Source organism: Mirounga angustirostris, unplaced genomic scaffold, assembly GCF_029215605.1.
Source record: "Mirounga angustirostris isolate CCGP_5_RB_7025 unplaced genomic scaffold, mMirAng1.0.hap1 SCAF_14, whole genome shotgun sequence".
In the NCBI taxonomy this organism is placed as follows: domain Eukaryota; kingdom Metazoa; phylum Chordata; class Mammalia; order Carnivora; family Phocidae; genus Mirounga; species Mirounga angustirostris.
This window is the reverse complement of record NW_026991722.1, coordinates 56,069,716-56,096,054: the sequence shown is the minus strand read 5'-3', so window position 1 is coordinate 56,096,054 and position 26,339 is coordinate 56,069,716. Positions and strand designations below refer to the sequence as shown.

The window sequence follows — 26,339 nt, the reverse complement described above, 5'->3', positions numbered from 1 at the left end:
CTGAGCCTACACACGGGAGACACCCTGGCATTACATGTGCCTTACAGAGACAGACAGGATTCCAAGCCACCCTCGAGCCCTTATTAATGACAGCCAAAGGAGATTTTCTTCTTGTCCTTGAGAAGCTCTCAGTCTAATAGGAATAATAGAGCAAATCAAGCAAATCCTTTGCTGATAAATACACTTTGTAAAGCACTGAAGCATACATACAAAGTGCTTCCTAGAATAAAAGAAGTAGAGCACAGACTGGGCCCTGGTAAGAGAAGGATGCACGGGATCCATTCTTTGCCTTTAGGCAGTTCTGTGAATGGTACTATCTTTTGAATTCATCATGCTAACTCAGGTCACATATTGGATGCTATGCAGCCAGGAAAGAGAAGAATCCAACTCTTCCCAGGCCAAGTCTTGAATCAGTGAGGCGCTTGTCAGAGGAAAAGGAAATAGAAGGGTACTCCAGACAGCACAAAGTGCTCCAGCAGTAGTACACATGCAAGAAGACCCACTGGATCTGGGGAACTCCAATTAGTTCAGTGTTGCTGGGGTGCAGACCAGAGCCAGCCCTCAGGGGGCTGAACTTCATTCCATGGGTCACGAGGCAACATGGAACATGTCCAAGCAGGAGAACAAGGTGAGATTTATCTTTTCTGGCAGCCAGATGGGAAAGCGATTTGGAGGAGAATAGAGCTTGGGTGCTGATTGGGGAACAGACTAGAGGCAAGGAGACTAGATACTGGGTCATGGCACCTTTTCTGGAAAATGGAGGACTAATCTGGATAAGCAGCTGTAAGACAGAAAGGAGAGGCGGCACTGATGGACTGCCTGAGAAAATTCTCACAAATCAGTGATGGATTATTTAGAGGGTGACGTAACAGTCCAAAATGACTCTGACTGCTAGTTGGGGTCATAGGTAGATGGAGGTGTTAATGGGAAGTACAGGGAAAGCAGCAAATGTCTTCCATCCATTGCCCGGTGGTACAAAGCAAAGGGGAAACTGTTTTCAAGGAGGCAAGAAGCACCAGCGAGGGCAGAATAATTCAAATTCATCTCCCACATCCCTCTGCTGTACGAAGCTGACTGAAACACAATGTGACCACCATTCTAACCTGCCAGCTGCTTAACAGGCAGCACGGCTCCGGCACCACGAGCGGGCTCTATGACCAGATTCTTTAGGGTTTGATCCCAGCTCCACAACTGACTAGTTCTAAGGCCTAGGCCTCAAGTTTCTCACTGTGTAATAGGAATATTAAAATGACTTCAGGGGCGCCTGGGTGGCTCAGTTGGTTAAGTGTCTGCCTTCAGCTCAGGTCATGGTCTCAGGGTCCTGGGATTGAGCCCCGCATCGGGCTCCCGGCTCAGTGGGGAGCCTGCTTCTCCCTCTCCCACTCCCCCTGCTTGTGTTCCCTCTCGCTGCATCTCTGTTAAATAAATAAATACAATCTAAATAAATAAATAAATAAAATGACTTCATAGAGATTCAATCAGATAATAATATGTAAAGCTCAGTGGGGAGGGCCTGCCACACAGCAAGTTTTCAATAAATGCTGGCTGCTCCTAACATCCCCCTCCTCTTGGTCTGTAATAACCTTTAGTATTATTACTATGGGAAACCCATGCATATGTGGTTATTTGGGTAACAGTACCCCTTCCTCTGTCTGGATGGACAGAATAAAACAAAACTGAGAGAAAGAATGTCCTCTCTTCCTTTTGATCAGAAAAAACTGAGGGACATAGGAGCAGAGCTGACATTTCCATGGTGGTCCTAAACATGAAACCATAAACCAGGTGTTGAATTCAGCTTGCCAAAGACAGGAAAGGAAGCATTTGGAGGCTAAAGAAGTCATGTTTTCTGTCCAATGTTAATGAGAACACTAGGCCGGGGTCAGATGCCACGTCCTTTAATCTGCTCTGAGCAAATATACAACCTGCTTCCATTTTGGAAGTAGGTTTATAAAAATGCTAATGACCCACCTTCAGCTTCAAAAACCAGTTCAGGAAGGGAAACCAGCAGACCAGGTAACATAATTATGATACATTTAGAGCAGCCTCAGAATAATTGAAACGAGTCAAGAAAAAAAGAAAATCTCACATGTCAAACAGCTTGCCTTCTTCCATAAAATGTATTCCCCAGTGTTTGGCTCAAATTTCTATCATTTTTGGAAAAGAAAATCATTGAAAACACCAAAGCATTAAATTGGTTCCAAATGATCTGAGGCCTTGAATACAGGAATGGACTCCACTGCTGTGTTCCCTGTGCGGCCAAAGCTAGCAGCTTCCCCCCAGGACTTTGCCCCTGTTAGTTCACCAGGCCTTGAAAGCACAAGATTGTTCATAATGATACATTAGTGTTAGCATCATCCATTTGGCACAATTAGAGGATAATTATAATGGAGTTTGTTTTTTTTTAACAGTCTTTCCCTAAGCACATTCCTAGAAAAACTAGTCTAACAGAAGAATTTACAAAAGTAGTTTAAAGTTTGAACAAAGAAGAGAAATAAAGACCCCTTTAATAGATCAAGTTACAATGTCTTTCTAACTATGATATTCCCCCATTTCTGTTTGCTGGCCCAGATTTCTCTCACATTGGTTTCCCTGGAGCTCAAACCATGAAAACATCTGGATTACATTTTCAGACTAATAAGAATGGAATAAATAGGCTGAAACTACATAAAACCGATTAGGGGAGAAAAGGGACTTTTCCCTAAATATGGTTTAGGAATGCATGTGCCTATAAGAACACTCTGAAGGAATTATTAGCCTTTGGTAAGCATTTTTCAGTCAGAGATTGGCTAAAGAAAAGTAACTTCTACTAGGTGTTAAACTTTGCGCACACAACAAAGGTTGTGTAATGTTGTCTCCTTTTGATTATTTTGAAAAACAGAGTTTTAAATTATCTCTTATGTTTTACATACACACACACACACACACACACACACAGAGGAGCCAGGAAGAATCTGTGCAAATACTACTTCCCAATTATGGAGCAAGATTTAGAGGAATGAAGTCTAGTTGTGTCTAGGAAATTGTTTCTCTGACTTCACTTTGGTTCTCTGACTATAGATATGACAACTTTCATCCTCTGATTCAGGGTACATATAACAATCATACCTATGAGAATCTAAGACAAAAAGCAGACTCAATTTAGAAAGAATAAATCTTTAGGAGCCATTAGGAATTTTCTTGCCTTTCAAATGACCTTCTGCCAGCATCTAGCAATCTCCATTTCCAGGGAAATGACAACTCTCCAAATGCCCCAACCCCTTTTGCCACTGGTAAAGTGGTGCACTGCTCAGACTTCCCTTACAAAATGAATTATTTGCATAAAATAATGCAGTTGACTCCTGACAGCTGACTCTGCCAGCAGTTAGCACCTGCTCATCTGCCTCATCCCCTTCCTCACAGGAAGCCAGAAGCCAGAGCAGTGACTGGGGTGTGGAAGCTGGTACTGGGCCCCTCTGCCTGGTGAGGGGCTACTCCGAAAGGCAGGGAAGGCCAGCGTGAGCCCTGCATCTGGTCTGAGGTGCAGGCTTCCTCCCCTGCACCCTTCAGAAGCACTATGCCTCTTCTACTCCTGACTCCATTTCAGAATCTGCCTTCTGGAGCTTCCAACAGACACAGCCTATTTATTCTCAGTTTCTACTTAACAAAAATATTGCATCACACTTCTAAATAAAAACTGAGATTTCTGATACAAATTGAATTTCCCAAAACATGTACCAAAATGAATTAAGAGATGCTCTTCCACCTCTACACATTGCTATCAAGTTAATTTTTCCCTCATTCTGAGACTTTTTTCTCAAGGACCAATTATTTAAAACTGCTCAGGTTCTCTTGTCTACCAGATAGGGAGTGATTCGAGGGCAGAGTAGAACTCCTCACTGTGAGGCCCCCAGTAGACAAAGTGGGATATCTTACTGGAAATTTATGAGAAAAATTTTTCATTTTAGTGGTTCTTTCCTTTATGGCACTGTGGAGTTTGCCACTTTCTTACTAGAAGTAAGAAAGCAAAGCAAAAGGAATCACATTACTCAGGCGGTTTTATATGTAGAAATTAAAATTACCTTCAATAAAACTAGGTTTTAGAACTGCTGAGTGATTATCCCAGTGGTGACAGCCATTCCTACATATTCTTTTTTTTTTTTTTTTTTAAAGATTTTATTTATTTATTTGACAGAGAGAGACACAGCGAGAGAGGGAACACAAGCAGGGGGAGTGGGAGAGGGAGAAGCAGGCTGCCCGCAGAGCAGGGAGCCCGATGCGGGACTCGATCCCAGGACCCTGGGATCATGACCTGAGCTGAAGGCAGTCGCTTAACCAACTGAGCCACCCAGGCACCCTCTTTTTTTATTATGTTATGTTAATCACCATACATGACATCATTAGTTTTTGATGTAGTATTCCATGATTCATTGTTTGTGTATAACACCCAGGGCTCCATTCCTACATATTCTTATAAGGACTTTCATTAAAAAGACAGTCAAAGAATGGTTCTAAGTTTAAAGCAACTGATAATGGGGGGCACCTGGGTGGCTCAGTTAAGTGTCTGACTCTTGATTTCAGCTCAGGTCATGATCTCAGGGTCATAAGATCAAGCCCCACATCGGGCTCTGTGCTGGGCATGGAGCCTGCTTAAGATTCTCTCTCTCCCTCTCCTTCTGTCCCCCTCCCCCCCACTCTAAAAAAAAATAGTACATAAAAAAATAAATAAATAAAGCAACTGATAATGGAAATAAGGGCTCACGTAATATTGGCTTGGTGAATTCTGTGACTGAGAAGAACACAGCAAACTAAAATGTTTAACCCAGAAAACAGTGATGGGACATTTCAACTTTCCCAAATTAAAGGTAAGCAGCCATTTTTCATGGCAAATTGGTATGTTGTTTTGCTGTTGCTGGTTTTTTATTGTTGTTGTTCTAAAAAATAAAAGGATACACAACTCAGGATCATGAAACAACATTTAATCATAGGTATCCAGGAACATTAGATAGCGTCAAGTGGTCCTATCAACAGCAACAACAACAAAGGACTTGATACCTGGGGCCTTGTGAACTGGATCTCGCTCGCTTAGGTCTCCCACCAAAAAGAGAGAAAATGTTCAGTACCTTGACTTTGGCAGTGCACCCTGAAAGTCGAAAAATTCCTTCAGATTCCAGGCCCGATTCCTCAACTTTCTCAAAAAACTAAAAAGCAATGATACATTATAAAAATGAATACCTCCATGCAATTATAAACATCTGAAATAACAATGATGGTGACAACAATAAATAAATTACCATGCATATATAAGTCCTGTGCCTGGTATTTGAATGCTTTGTGAAATGTTCACAACTGCCTCTAAGGTCAACAGTAGTTTCCAATTTGCAAATGCAATAGAGACTGAGAACTGTCCCATCACTTTCCCAGGATCGCCCTCAAAAGTAATGGCACTGTCTCTCAAGCTTCTGCTCTTGACCACTAGAGTACACCGCCACTTGGCCAATTTAAGATTTGATTACTGTATATCTCTTTCTGCAGATGGACCAATAGGAAAAGATTTCAAATTTACTATTATTAGGTGCAACCACTTTAGCTGAGAGACAACAGAATTCTAGAAGTATGACCAAGAAGGTAGAAACTGTAAAGGCTTATACCTCTCCTGAGTTCCCACGGTGATGATGATGATGATGTTGTTAACATAGTAATAATATAACCTAACATTTACTGTGCACTTACTGTGTCAAATGCCCCTTTCTCAGCACTTTGCCATCCATTAACTCATTTAATCCTCACACTAATCCTACCAAGCAGGTGCTAATCGCATCCCCATCCAACTGCCGAGAAGACTGATGCACGGAGAGGGTAAGTGACTTGCCCGTGTTTACACCGGAAGAGGGGGATCCAGAGTCTCTGCTATTTTCCTTTCAAGAAATGGTGGTGCCTGAAATAAGGGAGTTCTTACAGGTAGGGAGAGAAATGGATATTTAGGCCAAGGAAATATGTCCATTAAAAAAGACTCTCCCATAGGAGTGGGAGAATAATACCTTAAGCTGTCTTCAATGAGGAATACTTGATATAAGGAATAATAATAGCTAACATGTATTGAGTTGCTGATATAAATCCAGATTCAGTTGAACTAGCATTTACTGTGCACCTTCCATCTGCTAAGTTCCATGCTACGTTTTTGCAGCTACATAATAATATAAATTCATGTGTTCAATCTCCTCAGTCTTAGATTTTTATGCATTGTCTTCAAACTCTGTCCTTTACACAGAGGACAGAGGTCATCATTCTAGTTCTAATTCAAAGAAGGAAAGAAAATTTTCGTGTCACCGTGGACCTTGGCCGTGGACATACACTGTGCTCCCTTTCACCCTTCCTCCTGGCTGGCTCTACGTTCAAGGGTCAGGTATCTCACCCTCCTCTGCCTCAGTGGCCTCATTAGTAAGAAGGGAGGTGATAACACAACCTCCTCGGGCTGCTCAGTGCTGACTACCCATGCTCGCATATGGATGGCACCTGCTCAGGGGACACACCCTCAGATGCCCCCGTGCATGCTGGCACATTGCCAGCACCCTCTGGCTCTCTCATCGCCAGCCTCTGCCTCTATCAGCAGCAATCACCTGACTTGAGAAGTCACTTAGTCTGAGGCACTGGCAGCAAAGTTTAAGAGCACACAGTAAAGAGCCATGGCATTGTTACTGTGAATAAGGTAAGTTTATGTTTCCTCAGTCAGTATTTTTCTACATTACTTAAAAACTCAATTTAAAATGCAGTAAGATTTTGCATAGGGCTTGGGATTTTAAATGTGCCACTGGATGTCACTGTTGAATAAATGCATACTTGAGTAAACCAGTGTAAATTGTTGGCTATAAAAAACATGACTTAACATCAAATCAGCTATTGAGCAATGATGGTCACTGAGATTACTGGCAGATGATAGTTATGGTAATATTTTTCAAAACTCCCTTCCATTTTATCTAAATATATCCTATCTTCATAGTCATACCTGAAAAACCACCAGAAAAGTACATTTTAGGCTTTATTAAGCTTTGTTTGGCAAATTCATTTAAATGATCACACATACATATTTAAAAACACCCAAACTGTGATATAGCTCAGCAAATACTTAAATAATCAGTAAATGCACAGCTGATAATTAATGGTCATCTTGTATTCTGCAGAGAATATTCAAATACACACACAAACATATAACACACACAAGTAACCTTTAGAAAATACTGGAAAAAAATATAACGGAAAGAAGCCATGTGACAGAGCATCTGTGTCCATCACCTGATGCTTTATGTTCAGACAGTGCAACAGGCTCCAAAAGTCTGCAGCAAGGCAAACTGGTTACAAGTGCTGTGGGATGCATGAAGAAAGCTGAAAATCACCAAAGGCTTGAGTCCTAGGAGGGCTTTAGTGTCTTTAAATATACAAGAAAATTCATTAGCGGGTTTGCAACTCCAAACTGCAAGCAGGAGGCTCTATTATTTCCCCAGTCATTTACATTCCACTCACTTTTTGTAACACCAGGGGGACCTTCACTCCAGGGTCTTTCTTTCGGTCATTGTCCAATAGGACTGTAAGTGGAACGCCAAAAATACCATTGTCTTCATTGTAAAATGGGCAAGAAAGAAAGAAAAAAGAATCAGGAAAGCATTATCTTATTCCAGTGCATCAAGTGTTAAAATCAGAAGAAACCGGTCTTAACTACCTCGTCCTTTTACTTTCTCAGTTTTGTTTCTTTTCAACTGGATTCCAAAGGCATCAAAAAAGGCAGTCAGTTCAATGAGAGAGAGATGGCGGATTTTCTTCATGTCTTCAGCAGACAGATCTCCAGCTTCAGTTAGGCCAAATCTGGTTTTCTGGACAATAAATTTCTAGAATACATATTGAAGATATTTATTTCTTATGGCAAAGGAAAATTATTATCCCCTCATTCAAATGCCACCTGGACATTCTAAATCTGTATAGCAAAATATGCCGCTTGTAAAAAAAAATCTCTGAGAAGCAAGCTGCGTCATAGAAAGATTATGAATAATTTTTAGAACATTTGCAGAACACTCTTGTGCTAAAGTGTACTATAACATTGTCATCACAACCATGAAAACATCTTTCTCCTAAGAAACATCCTGTGTTGTCCACTGATGTCCCAGGCACCACATGGAATGTACCTACCAGGGGTACATGTGACACGTGCACACAAAGCCCAATAAGCTAAGTGCTCCCAGAAGAGCTTCTGACATATCTTTTTGGGTTGGGGGACCATCAGTCCTTTAATCAGGTATGAGACTAACTAATCTCCCCACTGAATGTGATGCACAAGCCTGCTGAGACAGTAGTTATTCTACCTGACACCTCAAATTCAGATACTAAAAGTCCAAATATTTCTAAAAAAGAAAAATACATAAAAAGTACCAAATAATCCCATTATCATTTTGAGACAATGAATTTGCTATATTCCCCATTTCCACAATAGGAAACAAAATACAGTAAAATGACAACCAAAAAAACTCTTCAACAATCCAGAAATACTGTGAAGACTATAGTAAGTAAGACCTTTTAAGAAAGATCTAATTTAATATCCACAAGTTTGCTTTGCTCTCAAAAACCTGGTATGGAAAAAAAATTTGCTAACGTAAAAAATCCCAGTTACTTCAGTTACAAAGCTTTGTACATTCTCTATAGTGGCTCCCTCAGTTAGAGCTTTCTTGAGGTTTTTAAACCATCCACTTATTCATTCATTTGTTCATTTAGTCAACAATTGCTCCTTAGAACCTCAAGTATTTTAAAAAGTAAAACAACAAAATGTAGCATGTGGTTTGGGGCATACCTTGTCCTATAAAAAACTTAGTTGTTTTAACTTCTTTCTGAGACCAAGGCCCCACATAACAAGAACTGCAATCATTCATTAGGTAATTACCACTTGCTAAATCCCCTGCAAAGTTCTTCATGGGAGACTGACCTGCACCCCAGGTGACCCAAATCTCAGGAGGGGACAGCCTGGATGAAGGAACTGGGGGCCAGCATCCTCTCTTGAATGACTCTAAAGATTGGGAGGGATGCCCCTGAAACCAGAGTCCCACTGGATTCCCTCTTTTGCCCTAGAACACCCCTGTGCCCTCCAACATAGAAGCTGCTTAGGGATGAGGAGGAGTTTTAGAGTTTGACATATGTAGGTTTAAACCCTGTTTCAGCCTCCTACTCACTGTGGGGCTTTGGATGTATAACTTCACTTCTTTGGGATTCAGTTTTTTTAGCTGTAAAATGGGAGCGGTATGGGGTGATTCCAACACAGATAACTAGTGCAGCACCAGGCTGGTGGAAGACACTCAGCGAGTCTTATAGTTCTTGCCCTGCCCTCTTGCTCCCTGCATCATGGGGTTGTTGTCTGGGAATGGTCCAGTCTGCCTAGGCAAGGACTCTGCCAGTTTTTATATGATCATTCCTTTAGCCCTGAAACTGCCTGAGCCCTGCTGCTCATCGTGCCTCCAGCTCTGATCAGCACAGAATATTCAGGGCTCTACATCATGAACTCTTCACAAATGCATTTACTGAGTAGCCAATAGATCAATGTAACATAGTCAGGATGGCCGAGCGGTCTAAGATCAAAGTAACATAGTTCTTGTAGTGGGCTTTCAGGATATAATATCCTGGATATAGATATAGATTTAGATACATAGATATAAGTATATATATACTCTGAGGCTTTCAGGATAATGAAGTAGATAGCTCTACTTGCCTACTCTGTAATAATATTATAAATTCTTGAGTCTATTTTTGATGAATTTTTAGTGCCTTTTCTGCAAGTCCTCACTTCTTGTTGTAATGACTGTGACTTTTTGCAGTAACCCCCTCTGATATGTGGCTTCTAGAGGCACAAGTAGGTATATAGTTAGAATCTGCATTAACCTATAAGTAAGGATATAAACTGCATGAAATCACACATGCCAGGAAATCCTACTTCCTCTGTAAAACAGTATTCAAGCATACACCCTCACAACTCTTCCTCAACCCAGTGCTACCAGGTACAGCCAAGCAGGCTGTGCACTGCACAACAGATGGTGCCCTGGTATTACGCAACACTGATGCCTGCCCTCTCCCTCCACACACACACATTTAAAAAAGAAAAAAAATCCTAGTTTGTCCCATGGAAAAAATCACAGGAAGTTACTGGAATAATCATGAAAGGTTTTACATACAGTTAAAGCATAGTCCTCTTTCTTAAAATCTGACTTCTTAAATTTACTTCTTTTTGGAGCCTCTGTAACCATTTCTGAATAAGATACTTCAAAGGACAGCTCTTCAGTTTCTGGTGGAATGTTTTTTCTCAGATAATCGTCATCTAAAAAAAAGGATGTATAATTTTTTATATGCCATTTAATCAATCAATATCATGTACTGTAAAATAAGCACAAAATATTTCTAAGTTAACCTATAAGCACATCAGAATGTTTACATCCAAGGAACAGAATTAGACTCACCTAGAGGATTTCAGTTAAGCAATAATGTGGGGTCATCGGACTTCTATATGAATGAATTTCTATAATTATTATCCAAACAAACTTTCTATTTCATCTGATGTTTTTAATCTTAGATTTTTATATCTCATAAAAGGCACTGAGGACTACTAGAGGAAAGCCCACAAATGAGGTCTTTCTTCTATATGTTATGATATTACAGTTAAGTCCATCTAAACCCAATGTTGCTGCTCCTGGGGAAGCAGAAGCTTAAGGCAGAAGGAGAACGGGTGAAGACCCCACAAGAATTCCTGCCTAAATTCACTTCTCTTGTTTCTCCCAAACTATGGGATGTTTGTCTCTTAGGATGTGTTCAAATTCAATTGGACTACACTGCTGGGTTTGCTCATGTAAATTGATCCAAATTCTTGTGATTTGATTTGGTTACCTGACCTCGTATGCTGTTTATTAAGAAACAGCCAAATGGGTGACAAGAACTGTCCCACATTCTCCGTGAGGCAGTTTGAAATTAAGACAATAGATTCCTTGACCAAAAACAAGTGAATCCAGAAGTCATTTGAGTAATCCTAAACTCTGATTTCTGACTAAGATTTGGCTTGCTGGAAAAACTTCATTTGCAGTGAAAAAACAATTTGATTATAAAAAAGAGAACTCATCTCTTTTATCCTCTTCTATAGACAGTGACTACAGGACAACCAAATAGAACAAAAAGAACAACAACAACAACAAAAAGAAATAGAAGACCTAATTAATCTTACATTAAAAGTTAAATGGAGAAATTTGCAAATCAACAGATTTTAAAACTTTAAACAGAAACACTAATCAAAAATACAATAAATGGATGCAGTAAAAACTTAAGAGATGGCCAAGGGGGAGTTTTGATTTTCACTCATCATACAGAGGTTTGCATTAGTGGAAGAAGACTGATTGCTAAATGATACTCTAACTTCTTTTTTTTAAAGATGTATTTATTTTAGAGAGAGAGAGAGAGCACGTGAGTGTGCATGAGTGGGGGAAGGGGCAGAGAGGGAGGGAGGGAAGGAGGGAAACAGACTCCCTGCTGAGTGAGGGGCCCAACACAGGGGCTCAATCCCACGACCCCAAGATCATGACCAGAGCTGAAATAAAGAGTCAGATGCCCAACCAACTGAGCCTGCCAGGCGCCCAATAATACTCTAACTTCTTAAGGTTCTATGGACAGATTCTTCCGAGTATGGTGATTACAGTATTCCAAACGACCAAACCACCCCAAGCAGACATTTATCTTTGATAGTGGCATGATTTGAACTGAATAACAAACATTAGAACGTTTTCAAAACCCCAACTTATTTGAATTTTGAAGCTAATGCTGAAAGTATGAAGTTCTGTTGTATATGGGAAGGGGCCCATATTTAGGGAAAAGTTCAAGGAATCACCAAAGTAGAGCCTTGAAGGAACCTATTTCCTATAAGGAGGATTTTGCATTCCATACTGAGCTCATTTGATTATAAAAAAGAGAACTCATCTCTTTTACCTTACTACTCTGTAGGTAGTGACTAAAGGACAACCAAATAGAACACAAAGAACAGCAACAAAAATAATAGAAGACCTAGTTAATCTTACACTAAAAGTTAAATGGAGAAATTTGCAAATCAACAGATTTTAAAATTTTAAACAGAAATACTAAACAAAAATACAATACTCAAGTGGAAGAGATCCAGTTAAAAGCTAACCCTGTAGCCTTGTATGTTAGAGCTGCTCTGGTGCTGTATACACTTGAACATAAGTAGAGATTTTTGGAAGTGTCCTACTTCCCAGCCCATTCGCAACTATTAAGCAGATCCAGATTACTTGTGAAAGAGATCTCAAATCAAAGACAAGTTCTAAATGATGTGATGGTAGTGAAGGAGAAAAAGATTCTGCTTCCAATTTGGCTCAATTAATTTTGTCTGGTGTGACAGAATGGGGTGTTTGGAGCTGGCAGGGAGTGAGTGCTGGAGTGATAGAATCAAAATGGGAAAAAAAAAAAAAAAACCCACACATTTTGCCTTGACAAAGTCACTGCTAACTGTACTGAGTGCCAGAACAAAAGCGAGAAGACACAGCTTAAGTTCAATATAGAAGGATGTATCACTCACCACTCATTGCATTCTGAACTGACTGTCCAGGGTCTGGAGATCCGTTGGAATGAACTGGTAGAGCTGGAATAGTCTCAAGTATAGACTGTGAAACAAGGTTAAGATGAACACAAGACATTTTACCATAAAAATACAGGCTACCCCACATTCCAATCTCATTTATGTTCTGCAGTTTACAAAAGTTCTTTTCATACAAAGCAACTCTTGATTTCATACAGGGCTTGCACCTGATTTCCTGTTTCTATGTTCAGTCCAGACCTGTACAGCTCACAAGGGTTTCTCAACAGAGAAATGTGTCAAGGTCAAAATAACTGTGTCTTCTTAGCTCTTGAGAACTTGCTGCTCATACCTTTCCTAAGATGTAAAAATTACAATGCTTATGTCACATAGTTTGATAATTACAGTATTTGTTATTCTTGATGTGGTAGTCACACGTATTGGTCTTAAATTTCAGGTGATGACATAGCTAGATGGCTAACGGAAAGGACCCTGAGGCCAGACTGCTGGGATTCTAATCCAGGCTCTCCCACTTACTGCGTGACTTTGAGCAAGTCATTTGAGTTCTCTATCACTTAATCTCCTAATCTGTAAAATGATGATAATAAAACATATTCAAAGAGGTACTATGAATTTTAAATGACTTGTTCTGTAATCACATCAAACAATATCGGATACACACTGAGCACAATATGAGGGTTGGCTACTGTTAATAATTAACATATTAATTCCTCCATGACAAAATACAGAGTGATAATAACTACTAAAAACTTAAGTATGTTTTCTAGTTCAGTTTCTAATTTGCTACTTTCTTTACCAAGATCCCGCCAAAGCATTGTCTTCCCCTGCAATATTATCAGAAGTTGAGTATCTTTTCTTTTTTTTAAAAGATTTCATTTATTTGAGAGAGGCAGAGAGCATGGGGGGGAGGGGTTAGCAGGAGAAGGAGAAGCAGACTCCCTGCTGAGCAGGAAGCCTGATGCAGGGCCAAAGGCAGGTGCTTAACCGACTGAGCCACCCAGGTTCCCCAGAAGTTGAGTATCTTTGTAAAGCCCCGTGAAGCAAGTCAACTGCTCAAGTCTGGATGGGTATTAGTAAAAAAAAAAATTTATACACCAATCCTACCATTTCTGCCAATATAAATTTTAATGTGGTAGTTATTATCTATGAATGTGTGTGATGATGAAAATCTGGTATTCAATCAGCAATCTTTTATGTACTATTCAATATAAAGTCTGTTCATTTTTTTCCCCAGAGCCTGATGTTGTTTCTTTTATTCTCATATTTATTTAGCAATAACTGAACACATGCTTCATGAAAGACTCTTCACAAATTACAAAAGGGAGTCTCGAATTCTGAGCCTTGTGTTCTCTTTTTCCTATTTTATTCCAAAGGAGATGACACACTTGTAATTGTGTAAAAATCATGTAAATACATGGCCAGTTATTAAAACATAGATTCCAAATTACTATAACTGGTAGAAGAATGAAAAGACATAAAAAGGTCAAGAGCCATACAAGTCATTGTCCATCAGATTTTTGGTAGTTCTAAAAACGAAACTACAGAATAAAGATTACTGGTACACTAAAATCCTTAAAATGATATGGACCACTTTTCAGTGGTCTTCTGAAGTTTTCCAAAAAAGAAATGCTTTCTCAAACTTTGAAATAACTCACCCATGGGAGACAACACTCTTGAAAACTGTGAGACATTTATTTAAAGGCTGCAACTGATGGTTTGGGATGCTTAAGCCTACTAATGTCAGTTTCTTAATCTGTGAAGTGGAGAAGTGTCCATCTGCTGAGTTGATTTACTGGCCTCTAGCCAGCCCTACTGGACTGATGGAGTGCCTGCCCATTGTAATACAAATTATTCTGGGGGCTATCTTGGGGTAGGCAGAAATTTAAATTGTGATTCCTGCTCTTGAGCTATTATTTATAATGAGGAGTACAGAGTAACATTTATGGAACATTATTAAAAAACAATCAACCCACTGTTAAGAGCTAATTTCTACAACACAACTATGTTTTTATTGGATGGCAATGGAGAAGAAAGAGGTGCAGCCAGAGGTGGGTGAACCTGAGCTGGAACTCAAAGCATGATGGAGAGGACTTACAGACGCAGAGGCAGCTGACAAAAACATGCAAGTCCAAAATGGAGGTATAAATTTCAGGTATGGAAATATCTGAAACATTTCTGCTACAAGGAATTGTGGAGACACTGGTTTGCCAAGAGTTGAGGCAAGGTATTAGAAAAATATGAGAAATAAATTGGTCAAGATGGTCAGCTAAAGTTACAGAAGGCTTGGAAAGCCAGGTAGAGAAGAAGAGACACTCATAAGGGTTAAAACAAAACAGAACAAAACAAACAAAGGAACATTCATGTGTTAAAGTAGGGGAATGATGTGGTAAAAATGAAAAAGGAGGAGAAACCTGCCAATAAATGGACTTTGAGTTCTTAAATAGATTGAGTGAAAAGGCTAGGTGCTTGGTGTTTACAGTTTTAAAACATCCACTTACCCATTCAACATATTAACACTAGCATCATTTTAAAATTTTTACTAGTTTATTTTAATATATTTGAAATACTAATGCCACTCCCATTTAAAACACACTTCCTTTGCTTGTCCTTAACAGATCCTACCATTTCCCTATGTGCCCATCCACAAGAGGCTGGGGCTTCAACTGGTGAGGAAAGTCAAGGTTTTCCAGCCAGTGATGCTTGTTCTGCCGCCCAAATCACACAGCACTGGGATTGGAGAGTAGAATATATGGGGGATGATTATTTTGAATTCCAACCTATAGAAGGTTGGCACTACCTGCCTGAGTTCTCTCAAAACTAGACTTCGTATGATATTTTCTTCACATGAAAGAAACACCATACCTAACATTCTTCATGTTCATTACTTATAGGAGAAATTCACTAACTCAAAAGATGTTTCTGACCTTCCTGACTAGCTACTTCTTTTTTTCTCAAGGTTTGAGTCAGTGTGTTATAACTCTGTGTATAAAAGCTGCCTTGAGTTAATACAGATAATAAGGTTCCCCTTCTACACCTGAGATCAGAACTGATAAATCTACATCTTGCCAAATTCCCCAGAGATAAATGTTTATTTTTTAAATTGAAGTATAATTAACATACAGTGTTATATTGGTTTCAGGTGTCCAATATAATGATTCAACATATTTATTCATTTTTCAGTCTTTATCGAGATAAGTGTACTCCTCATCCCCTTTATCTATTTCACTCATCCTCCCACCCACCTCCCCTCTGCAATGCCACTTTGTTCTCTGTACTTAAAAGTCTGTTTTTTGTCTCTTTTTATTTTGTTCATTTGTTTTGTTTCTAAAATTTCACATATGAGTGAAATCATATGGTATTTGTGTTTGTCCAACTTACTTCACTTAGCATTACACCCTGTAGGCCCACCCATGCTGTTGCAAATGCAAGATGTTATTCTTTTTTATGGCTGACTAACATTCCATTGTATACATGTATACCACAATCTTTATCCATTCATCTATTAATGGACACTTGGCTTGCCTCCATATCTTGGCTATTGTAAATAATTCTGCAAACACAGGGGTGCATATAACTTTCTGAATTAGTATTTTTTTTTCCTTTGGGTAGATACCCAATACTCCAGAAATAAACTTAAATAAGTCACACTCACTGACAAATATGCAACAACTTTGAAATAAAACATAGTACCAATTATAAAATCTATCCAAATGTGAATTTAAAGTCATTCCAATAATATCCTGGATTAAATTAAATCACATGTGAAATTATAAGCTAAATGTTAGACAATAAGAGCATTAAATTCCAAAAATCCATGATAAAACCTAAACTATTATTCAGAGATTAACTCTTAGCCTTAAATGCAAATAAGAAAGATTAAAAATAAATACGTTTATAATCCAAGAGACTAAAAAAAATTATACCAGTAGAACTAAGAAGGAATGAAAAATTAATAAGGATTAAATAAATTAATACAAGAGAAAAAGTAGGCTTCATTAATTAAAGTGACTTCCTAAAAAATATTGCTGATACAGGCAACTATTTACAGTTCTAATTGGGATAAAAGACATAAAAATTAGGAATATAAAAGGAGAAATAGCTACCTCACAGAAAACTTTAAAATTATACACCTAAATAGGTGCATGTATATTTGAATATATGAGTGTATACACAAACAACAACATATATTGAGAATGTTTTGGGGTGACTGGGTGGCTCAGATGGTTGGGCGTCTGCCTTCGGCTTGGGTCATGATCCCAGGGTCCTGGGATTGAGCCCCATGTCTGGCCTGCTTCTCCCTCTCCCTCTGCCTCTCCCCTGCTCATGCTCTCTCTCTCTCTCTCTCTCTCTCTGTATCTCTCTGTCTCAAGTGAATTAAAAAAAAAAAATCTTAAAAAAAATAAACTGAATGTTTTGCAACAACAAATATACATTACCAAAACTCATACCATTTGGGATATAAAGGAATATAACTCTAAAACCATATCCATTGAAAAAGTAATCAAAACACTATGTCTACACTGATGCCAGGTCTTAGTGGTTTCATAAACAAATTACAATACAAACTTAAATATAATGGATTTTATAGATTATATATTTACACCAAATTTTAGTATATGGTTCTAAAACACTGAAAAAAAGATTCAAAGTTCTTAACATATTTGTACCAAGATTAGTATAACTCTGTAACAACAAAAAGAAATTATATATACACTAACCCCACTACTAGAATCCTACTAATAGGACAGTTGTTAAAAATGCTAAAATAGTACAAACTGATATTCCATAATGTAATAAAAGAATAATATAATACAAGTAGGTTTTATTTAGCAACAAAATTATAGTTCAATATTAGAAAGACCTATCAACAGAATTTCCTAAGGTAATTGCTTAACAAAGATAAATATATTTATTTTAATAGATGATGAACAATTACTTTATATAATTCAACCTCCATTTCTGATAAAAATAATTACAAGGCTCAGAAACCTAGAACTAGTATTCTACTTAATAATGAAACTTGGAAGACTTCATGAGCAAATCAAGAACTTATCAAAAGATCCCCATAATTATTATTCAGTGTAACAAGTGATTATGGTCAGTCCAATTAGACAGGGAAAAGAAATAAAATGACTATTTTAAAGAATGAGTAACGAAAACTGTCACTATTTCAGGTGATTATCTGTACAAATTATAAAGTCAAATGAAAAGTTCCTAGCAGTAAAAATTTTCAGAAAGGAAGCTATAATAGTTTTTGTGAGAAACCAAATAACTTACTTTCCTTACATCTCTGCAAAAACAAACCAGAAGATGAAAAAACCTACCATTTTAAAATGTCAATGAAAACTATTAAGTTCCTAAGTAATTAATCAATGAAAAATGTATATGGAAAAGAATGTAAGAAAGATTATGAACTTTTACAGGAAGGACAGAAATAAATAAATGGAAAAACACAACTATTATTTCTCAGTGGGATGAGTCAGTATTTTAAGATGTGAATTCTCTCCCCAACATTAATCTTTAAATTCAGTGAAGTTCTTAGTGAAGTCCTACCAAGATTTATTTAATGGGTGGTTATAGCATTATCCTAAGTTCATCTGGAAGTAAAAATTCCTGAGAAGAGGAAAGGAAATTTTGGTCCAGAACAATGAGGGTGAACACATCCCAACAGATTTCAAAAACAAACCACAGAGTCATAGTAATTAAGATAGACCCCATATACAGGTTCAATTATCATAAAATTGACATTTCAAATGTATAGAAAAGATGAAAGATTGAAAAAAAAAGGAACAGTATTGGTCAAGCCACAGTTATCCTTTTACTAAAGTTAGGTTGTCTACTTTAAAACATTCCACAACACAAACTCCAAAGGGCAAGTTGCTAGGACCCTCTGAAGTCTTGAAGATGACAATAAAATGTCCCTGGGAATTTATACTGCCAGGTAACATTTACTTTACAAGAGTCATGGCCAGAGCCCTTGAAGCCCTTGCTAACACTTCATTGAATTACTAGAATGCTATCATCTAGAAGAAACTTAGGAACCAAACTGGGGTGCCAATGGCTCCTTATAACCAAGAAGCAGGGAAGTCAAAATGTATTTCCCTCATGGTAAGAAGTTCTAGAATAATTTTTAGTACAGATGCAGTAAGGGTTAAGTTCTCATCTGTGGGCTGGCTACTCTAGCAACTAACTAATTTGTTTAACATTTCTAAGTAAAGATATTCTGAATAACAAGCAATCCAAAGTAAGTCACAATGGAGACTGGTACCAATAAGATTTTTTTGAGTCTCAATACCCCTGAAACTTTTATTTATATCATAATCAGCATTCAATCAGTTTTCAGAAAAACAAAATCTGAATGATTAACATACTCCAGGAGACACTATCTATAACTGCTACATAAGATTACTGTCTTTCTCTTACAACCTCAAACTTTCAAGAATCTTATTTGCAGACAATATGTACCTAATAAGGACTTGGTGAATGAATGAATGGATCAATGAAAGCCTAGAAAATAAGGCCAACCCCAAATCCTCCTCAGCAACTCAATTCTGCAACCATTCTGCTTCAGGTGTTACTTGGTGCGTGCATGGAACCACATGCAATCCTTTGTTGGCTCATATAAAATGCCTAGGGCAGGAAAGTCAGCTAGAGACAGAAGGGGTCAGACTATGTCAGGAGCTTTTATGTCAACTAGAAGATGTGGGGGGACTGCAGCAGGCATTAAAACAAGACTTGAATGTTTAGATCAATGACTTACAGCTGTGGGAAGGATGAGTTTAAGGGGTACACGCTAAAGTCAGGGAGATCACTTTCGGGGCTACTTCAGTAACACAGGAAGATGATTTGTTTCTGTACTAAGGAAGCAGTTACAGGAAAAGAGGGGAGTAAAAATATTCTATAACTACTTACAAGACAAAATCCATAGTTCTCAGAGATGGGCATATAGAGGGGAGGGGAGCATGTAGGCAGATTTGAGGCGAATGCGTAGGGATGGTGCCCTGGGCGCACAGTACCACCAGCTGAGACACAATATACAGGATCCTGTGCAAAAGCCTTAGAGCAGGAGTCTTTAGGCAGAGAGGCATAGCACAACTGTGAAAGGTCTCTTGTAGGTAACTCCTCACTTCAGTAGTTATCAGAGTTTGTGAGTGACTTACTTTGTTTTTACCCATCAGTAAGTAGGGTGTACTGGAAAGTATCTCTAAAACAGAGACATCCTCACTCATTTGCATTCCAATGAACAATCTTAAATAGGAAAGTAGCAGCCGAATGTAGAGCCAATAGGCCAGACATTGTGGGTAAGTCCTAGTCCATCTGTGCCATAACCTGTAGGGCTACTGATAAGTTACTCATTGACAAATGTCACTTACATTCTTCTGTGCTTCTTATATGATCACTGTGTAACAAAGCAACCTCAAAACCAAAAATCTAAAAACACAACAGAAAAGCTCCTTCACCTAGGGCTAACAGCGATCTACTGAGAGTGTGCTATGCATGTGAACATCAACCATCCTTTGTCTCCAGCTGGACGATGGATGAGAAACTACTGCTCAGAGGTTCATGTGAATATGCCCACTCCATCTATCTGCCTGACTGATGTGCTCTTGCCTGCCATCAACTTGCTATTGAATAACCACAACCTCATTGAACAGGGTCTCTCACTACTTCTGGTCCACTGTATCACCCCCTGCCAGAGCACCTGCACAGAGACACCAAGTGGGGATGTCCAGTGGTTCTGGGGAGGGGAGAGGAAATAATAAGACTTTCTGATCAAAAAAAGTACAAGTTCTGTTACTCAAGGCCAAGTGAGTGAATGTGTCAGAAGTGGAGGATGTATATGGGTAAGTCCTGAGATCTAAGGCAATAGTGCCTTCAATATCAGGATGAGGGCTTTTTAATTTATCCCACAGGGAAAAAGGACTTCTGGGTTAAATGGCAGAATTAGGCCAGATTACTGGTGTGAACTCAGCCAAGAGGATCAAAGGTAACAGATTCCTCTGGGCTTGATACACATAAAGAACATCCTTTGGTTTCTGACCACAGTGGTGTTAATTTATGGAGTCCTCTTTTAAACTGAGATTTAGTCATGCCTCAGTTTTGAGTCTCCTACTTCCTAACTGTGAAAATGTTGGTGTGTCTCCTGGCACCTGTGGTTTCTTCACAATCTCAGTTCAAGTTTTCCTTATCTGTTTTAAAGAAATTGCTTCTTCTTGCTTTGAACTTGTAACTTTGCCCCGATGCACAATTGTTGTGGCATGTGATGACTTACCACAGAGCCACTGCTAGGAACTGCAAAACTCCCTTCTTCATCTTGCGACCCATCTGACAGGGTGGTACTGTTGAGAGAAGCATCATCTGGCTAAATGGAGAAATAAAAGTACCATTTTAATTCAGGCAAACACTTCTAACATATTACACCATGTGTATCTGTTTAGACATGTGTGACACTATACGAAGTTGTGACTGCCTGGGCAGGGACAGCTACATCCAGTCCTTCAGGGAACATCACTATGAGTACCTAAATGCCAGACCCTTTGACAGACACTGGCCCCTGTAGCCGACACTGTTATTACCTGCCACAAACTCCATTTCCCTTAACAATGTCTTGGTTTGATTCCAGGGAGTTAAACCAAAGAACTTCATTTCCAGGCTTCTTTGCAGCTGAGTGATCATGTGACAAGTGTGGTCAATGAGAGGTATGTGTAATTTTAGCAAGACTGCTTCTAGAACACCTAAGGCCTTCCTCAGCAAAAGGAAGAGGGTCAGCTTATGTACACTCATGACAGCACTGTAGATGACAGCCTCGAGTTGCCAGGTATCTTGTTCGAATAAGGATGATGGCCACGGCAACGGACAACAGAGGTGGAAGATCAAGCCCACCTGGGTCTGTGCTAAGACATCATGTAATGCCCTGTCAGACTTGGACCACCAAATTTCCATGTGAAGCGAAATTAACTCCAACCCTTCCATGACATATGGCCAAACATGTCTAATCTTAGCTTTGAAACACACCCTATGATTATCTTTTGCAGTGACTAGAATTCAGTAGCAATAGTACCAGGTTATGTTTTTCATTTATAAAGCTAGAAATAAGAGACTTTTGATGTAGTGGACACTGCTTTACTAAAATTTAAGACATAATATTCTTTTCTTTACTGAAGGAAGCTTATTGCAAAACAGAATGTATTTGATACTTATGAAAATACAGTGTTTCGTTTTTTTTTTTTTTAAAGATTTTATTTATTTATTTGAGACAGAGAGAATGAGAGACAGAGAGCATGAAAGGGAGGAGGGTCAGAGGGAGAAGCAGACTCCCTGACGAGCGGGGAGCCCGATGCGGGACTCGATCCCGGGACTCCGGGATCATGACCTGAGCCGAAGGCAGTTGCTTAACCAAATGAGCCACCCAGGCGCCCTCAGTATTTCGTTTTTTAAAAAACTGTCACTCAGGGCACCTGAGTGGCTCAGGTGGTTAAATGTCTGACTCTTGATTTTGGCTCAGGTCATGATCTCGGGGTTGTGAGACAAAGCCCCGTGTTGGGCTCTGCACTGGGCATGGAGCCTGAGACTCTCTCTCTCCCTCTCCCTCTGTTCCTCCTTGTCACTTCTCTCTCTCTCCTTCTCTAAAAACAAAACAAAACAAAAAACCTGTCACTCACCTTGCTTGACCACATCGTCTACATTTCTTATAGACAGCAGGCATTACTTTATAAAATGAACAAAGAAGTTTTTGAGAAAGAGAAAGAGAACATGTGCACTCGAGTTGGGGGAGGGGCAGTGGGAGAGGGAGAGAAAGAATCTTAAGCAGGCTGCACACACAGCATGGAGCCCGAAGCTGGGCTTGATTTCACGATCCTGAGACATGACCTGAGCCCAAATCAACAGTCGGTCACTTGGGCGCCTGGGTGGCTCAGTTGGTTAAGCGACTGCCTTCGGCTCAGGTCATGATCCTGGAGTCCCTGGATCGAGTCCCACATCGGGCTCCCTGCTCGGCAGGGAGTCTGCTTCTCCCTCTGACCCTCCCCCCTCTCATGTGTTCTCTCTCATTCTCTCTCAAATAAATAAATAAAATCTTTAAATAAAAAAAAAAAGTCGGTCACTTAACTGACTGAGCCACCCAGGCGCCCAAGAACCTTTTTTTAATTTAATTAAATATTTTTAAAGATTTTATTTATTTGAGAGAGAGGCACAGCGAGAGAGGGAACACAAGCAGGGGGAGTGGGAGAGGGAGAAGCAGGCTTCCCGCCGAGCAGGAAGTCCGATGTGGGGCTCGATCCCAGGACCCTGAGATCATGACCTGAGCCGAAGGCAGACGCTTAACGACTGAGCCACCCAGGCACCCCAAGAACCTTTTTTTTAAAGGGACAAATAAAACATGAAAACTAGTATAAGATGGTGGACTGACAATTACCTACCTCCCCTCCCACCCTCATCACTAAAAATGGCAGAAAACATATATATATGTTTTATATACATATAACACGTTTATATTTATATATTTATATATATGTTTTATATAACGTATATATTTTATTATATATTACGTTATTATATATAACGTATATATTTTATACATTTTAAAAGAGGTCATTTTTGATAGCACTGGAAACCAGAAAAGAATTCCATAGCAGGAAAGATGGCGGAGGAGTAGGGGACCCTATTTCAACTGGTCCCCAGAATTGAAGTGGATATCTACCAGATCAATCTGAGCACCCACAAAACCAGCCTGAGATGTAAGTAGATCTGCATCTCTACAGAGTATCGCAGGCGGTTGCTTTTGAGGTATGAAGCGGGGAGCCGTGATTCTGCGGGCAGATACCAGAGGATAAACAGCAGCAGGAGGGTGCCTGGCCGTGGGGATCCTACACCGCCCGTGAGCGACAGCCTCGCACACTGCGGACGGGGCACAGACTCGCAGACCGGTAGCGGCGGGGAAAGGATTTTAGGGCAGCCCCCGGGGCGGAAACCCGGAGCAGCGGGGTCGTGCGAACGCAAACTGGGAATGGCTGGCGGTTTTAGAAGCACAAAGGGCAGAGACGTGCCCCGACCTGGAGGCAGGACTGGGAGTGCTGCAGAGGGGCGCACAACCCAGGACGCTGCAGTTTATAGCAGCATGGACAGAAATGGAGACAGTATGGCCTGGAGAGCTCACTGAAGAACAGACTGAGGTCTCTCTGCTCTGAGGCAGAGGGTTGGAAACGGTCTTTTCTGCTCTGACTCGCCGAAGAGATGTGGAAAGCCGCCAGGGAAAGCCGCCAGAGAACAAAAGCCCCAAAGACTGATTCCCACTGAGCCCATCCCCCGCCACAGGGGTGCAGGGCAACTCAACCCAAACAGGGTTGCCTGAGTAACAGTGCAGCAGGCCCCTCCCCCAGAAGACAGGCTGGGAAAACAAGAGGCCAGCAACCCTAAGGTCCCAAGAAAACAGGTGCATCTTGCTTGGGTTCTGGTCAATAATTTGGACTCTATACATTCCCTCAAACACCCATCAATAGAATGAGTAGGAGGAGGAGCCCCCAAACAGAAAAGACTCAGAGATTATGACTTATGCTACAGATTTACAAATGGATGCAGATATAACCAAGATGTCGGAGATGGAATTCAGGCTAGCAATTGTGAAGACAATGGCTAGAATGGAGAAATCAGTTAATGGCAAAATAGTCTCTATGGGCAGAAATGAAAGGTAAATTGGCAGAACTTAAAAATGCCACCAAAGAGATCCAATTCAATCTAGATAATCTAACAGCTAGGGTAACTGAGGCAGAAGAGCAAATAAGCAACCTGGAAGACAATATAATAGATAAAAAGGGAAAAGAGGAGGCCAGGGAAAAACAACTCAGAATCCATGAAAATAGAATCAGAGAAGTAAGTGACACCATGAAGCATTCCAATGTCAGAATAATTGGAATCCCGGAGGGACTGGAGAGAGAGAGGACCAGAAGATGTATTTGAGCAAATCATAGCTGAGAACTTCCCTAATCTGGGGAATGAAACAAACATTCACGTCCTAGAGGCAGAGAGGACCCCTCCCAAGATCAAGGAAAACAGGCCAACACCCCAGCATGTAATAGTAAAACTCGCAAATCTTAGAACCAAGGAAACCATCTTAAGGGCACTTAGGGGGAAGAGATTCCTTACGTACAGAGGGAGGCACATCAGAATAACGTCAGACCTATCCACAGAGACCTGGCAAGCCAGAAAGGCCTGGCAAGACATATTCAGGGTACTAAATGAGAAGAACATGCAGCCAAGAATACTTTATCTGGCAAGGCTTTCATTTAGAATGGATGGAGAGATGCAGAGCTTCCACGACCGACAGAAACTGCAAGAATATGTGACCACTAAGCCGGCCCTGCAAGAAATATTAAGCGGGGGTTCTATAAAAGGAGAAAGACCCCAAGAGTGATCTACAACAGAAATTTACAGGGACAATCTATAAAAACAACGTCTCACAGGCAACATCATGACAATTAATTCATACCTTTCAATAATCACTCTCAACGTGAATGGCATAAATGCTCCCATAAAATGGCACAGGGTTGCAGATTGGATAAAAAGACAGGAACCATCCATATGCTGCCTACAAGAGACTCATTTTGAACCTAAAGATACATCCAGACTGAAAGTGAAGGGATGGAGATCCATCTTCCACGCCAGTGGACCTCAAAAGAAAGCTGGGGTAGCAATTCTTATATCAGATAAATTAGATTTTAAACTAAAGACTGTAATTAGAGACACAGAAGGACACTGTATCATTCCTATAGGGTCTATCCAACAAGAAGATCTAACAATTGTAAATATCTATGCCCCTAACATGGGAGCAGCCATATACATAAGCCAACTGTTAACCAAAATAAAGAGTCATACTGATAACAATACGTTAATTGTAGGAGACCTCAATACTCCACTCTCAGCAATGGACAGATCATCTAAGCAGAAAATCAACAAGGAAACAAGAGCTTTGAATGATACATTGGACCAGATGGACCTCATAGATATTTACAGAACATTCCACCCCAAAATAACAGAATACTCATTCTTCTCAAGTGCACATGGAACTTTCTCCAGAATAGACCATATACTGGGTCACAAATCAGGTCTCAACTGATACCAAAAGACTGAGATTATTCCCTGCATATTCTCAGACCACAATGCTCTAAAACTGGAACTCAATCACAAGAAAAAAATTGGCAGAAATTCAAACACTTGGAAGCTAAAGACCACTCTGCTCAAGAATGTTTGGGTCAGGGTGCCTGGGTGGCTCAGTTGGTTAAGCGACTGACTTCGCTTGACTCCATGATCCTGGAGTCCCAGAATCAAGTCCCGCATCAGGACTTCTCCCTCTGACCCTCCCCCTCTCATGTGCTCTCTCTCTCTCTCTCATTCTCTCTCTCAAATAAACAAATAAAATCTTAAAAAAAAAAAAAGAATGTTTGGGTCAACCAGGAAATCAAAGAAGAACTTAAACAATTCATGGAAATCAATGAGAACGAAAACACATCGGTCCAAAACCTATGGGATACTGAAAGGCGGTCCTAAGGGAGAAATACATAGCCATCCAAACCTCACTCAAAAAAAATAGAAAAATCCCGAATTCACCAACTTAACTCTACACCTTAAAGAACTAGAGAAAAAGCAACAAACGACGCCTAAGCCACGCATTAGAAGAGAAATAATTAAAATTAGAGCAGAAATCAATGAATTAGAAACCAGAAACACAGTAGATCAGATCAACGAAACT

At 39.9% G+C, this 26,339-nt stretch overlaps 1 protein-coding gene across 9 annotated transcripts in view; it reads right to left on the bottom strand.

Annotated features, from left to right (window-relative positions):
- ARHGAP28 (Rho GTPase activating protein 28) overlaps positions 1 to 26,339 on the bottom strand; it is a 225,329-nt gene that overhangs the window by 43,359 nt on the left and 155,631 nt on the right. For all 9 annotated transcript variants that reach the window (XM_064577897.1, XM_064577900.1, XM_064577901.1 and 6 more), the window contains 6 exons: positions 20,868 to 20,957; positions 12,578 to 12,662; positions 10,182 to 10,324; positions 7,694 to 7,859; positions 7,498 to 7,589; positions 5,100 to 5,177 (listed from right to left, as the gene is read on the bottom strand). In XM_064577897.1, the coding sequence (XP_064433967.1) occupies positions 5,100 to 5,177; positions 7,498 to 7,589; positions 7,694 to 7,859; positions 10,182 to 10,324; positions 12,578 to 12,662; positions 20,868 to 20,957 (654 nt within the window). The remainder of the gene's footprint in view (positions 1 to 5,099; positions 5,178 to 7,497; positions 7,590 to 7,693; positions 7,860 to 10,181; positions 10,325 to 12,577; positions 12,663 to 20,867; positions 20,958 to 26,339) is intronic.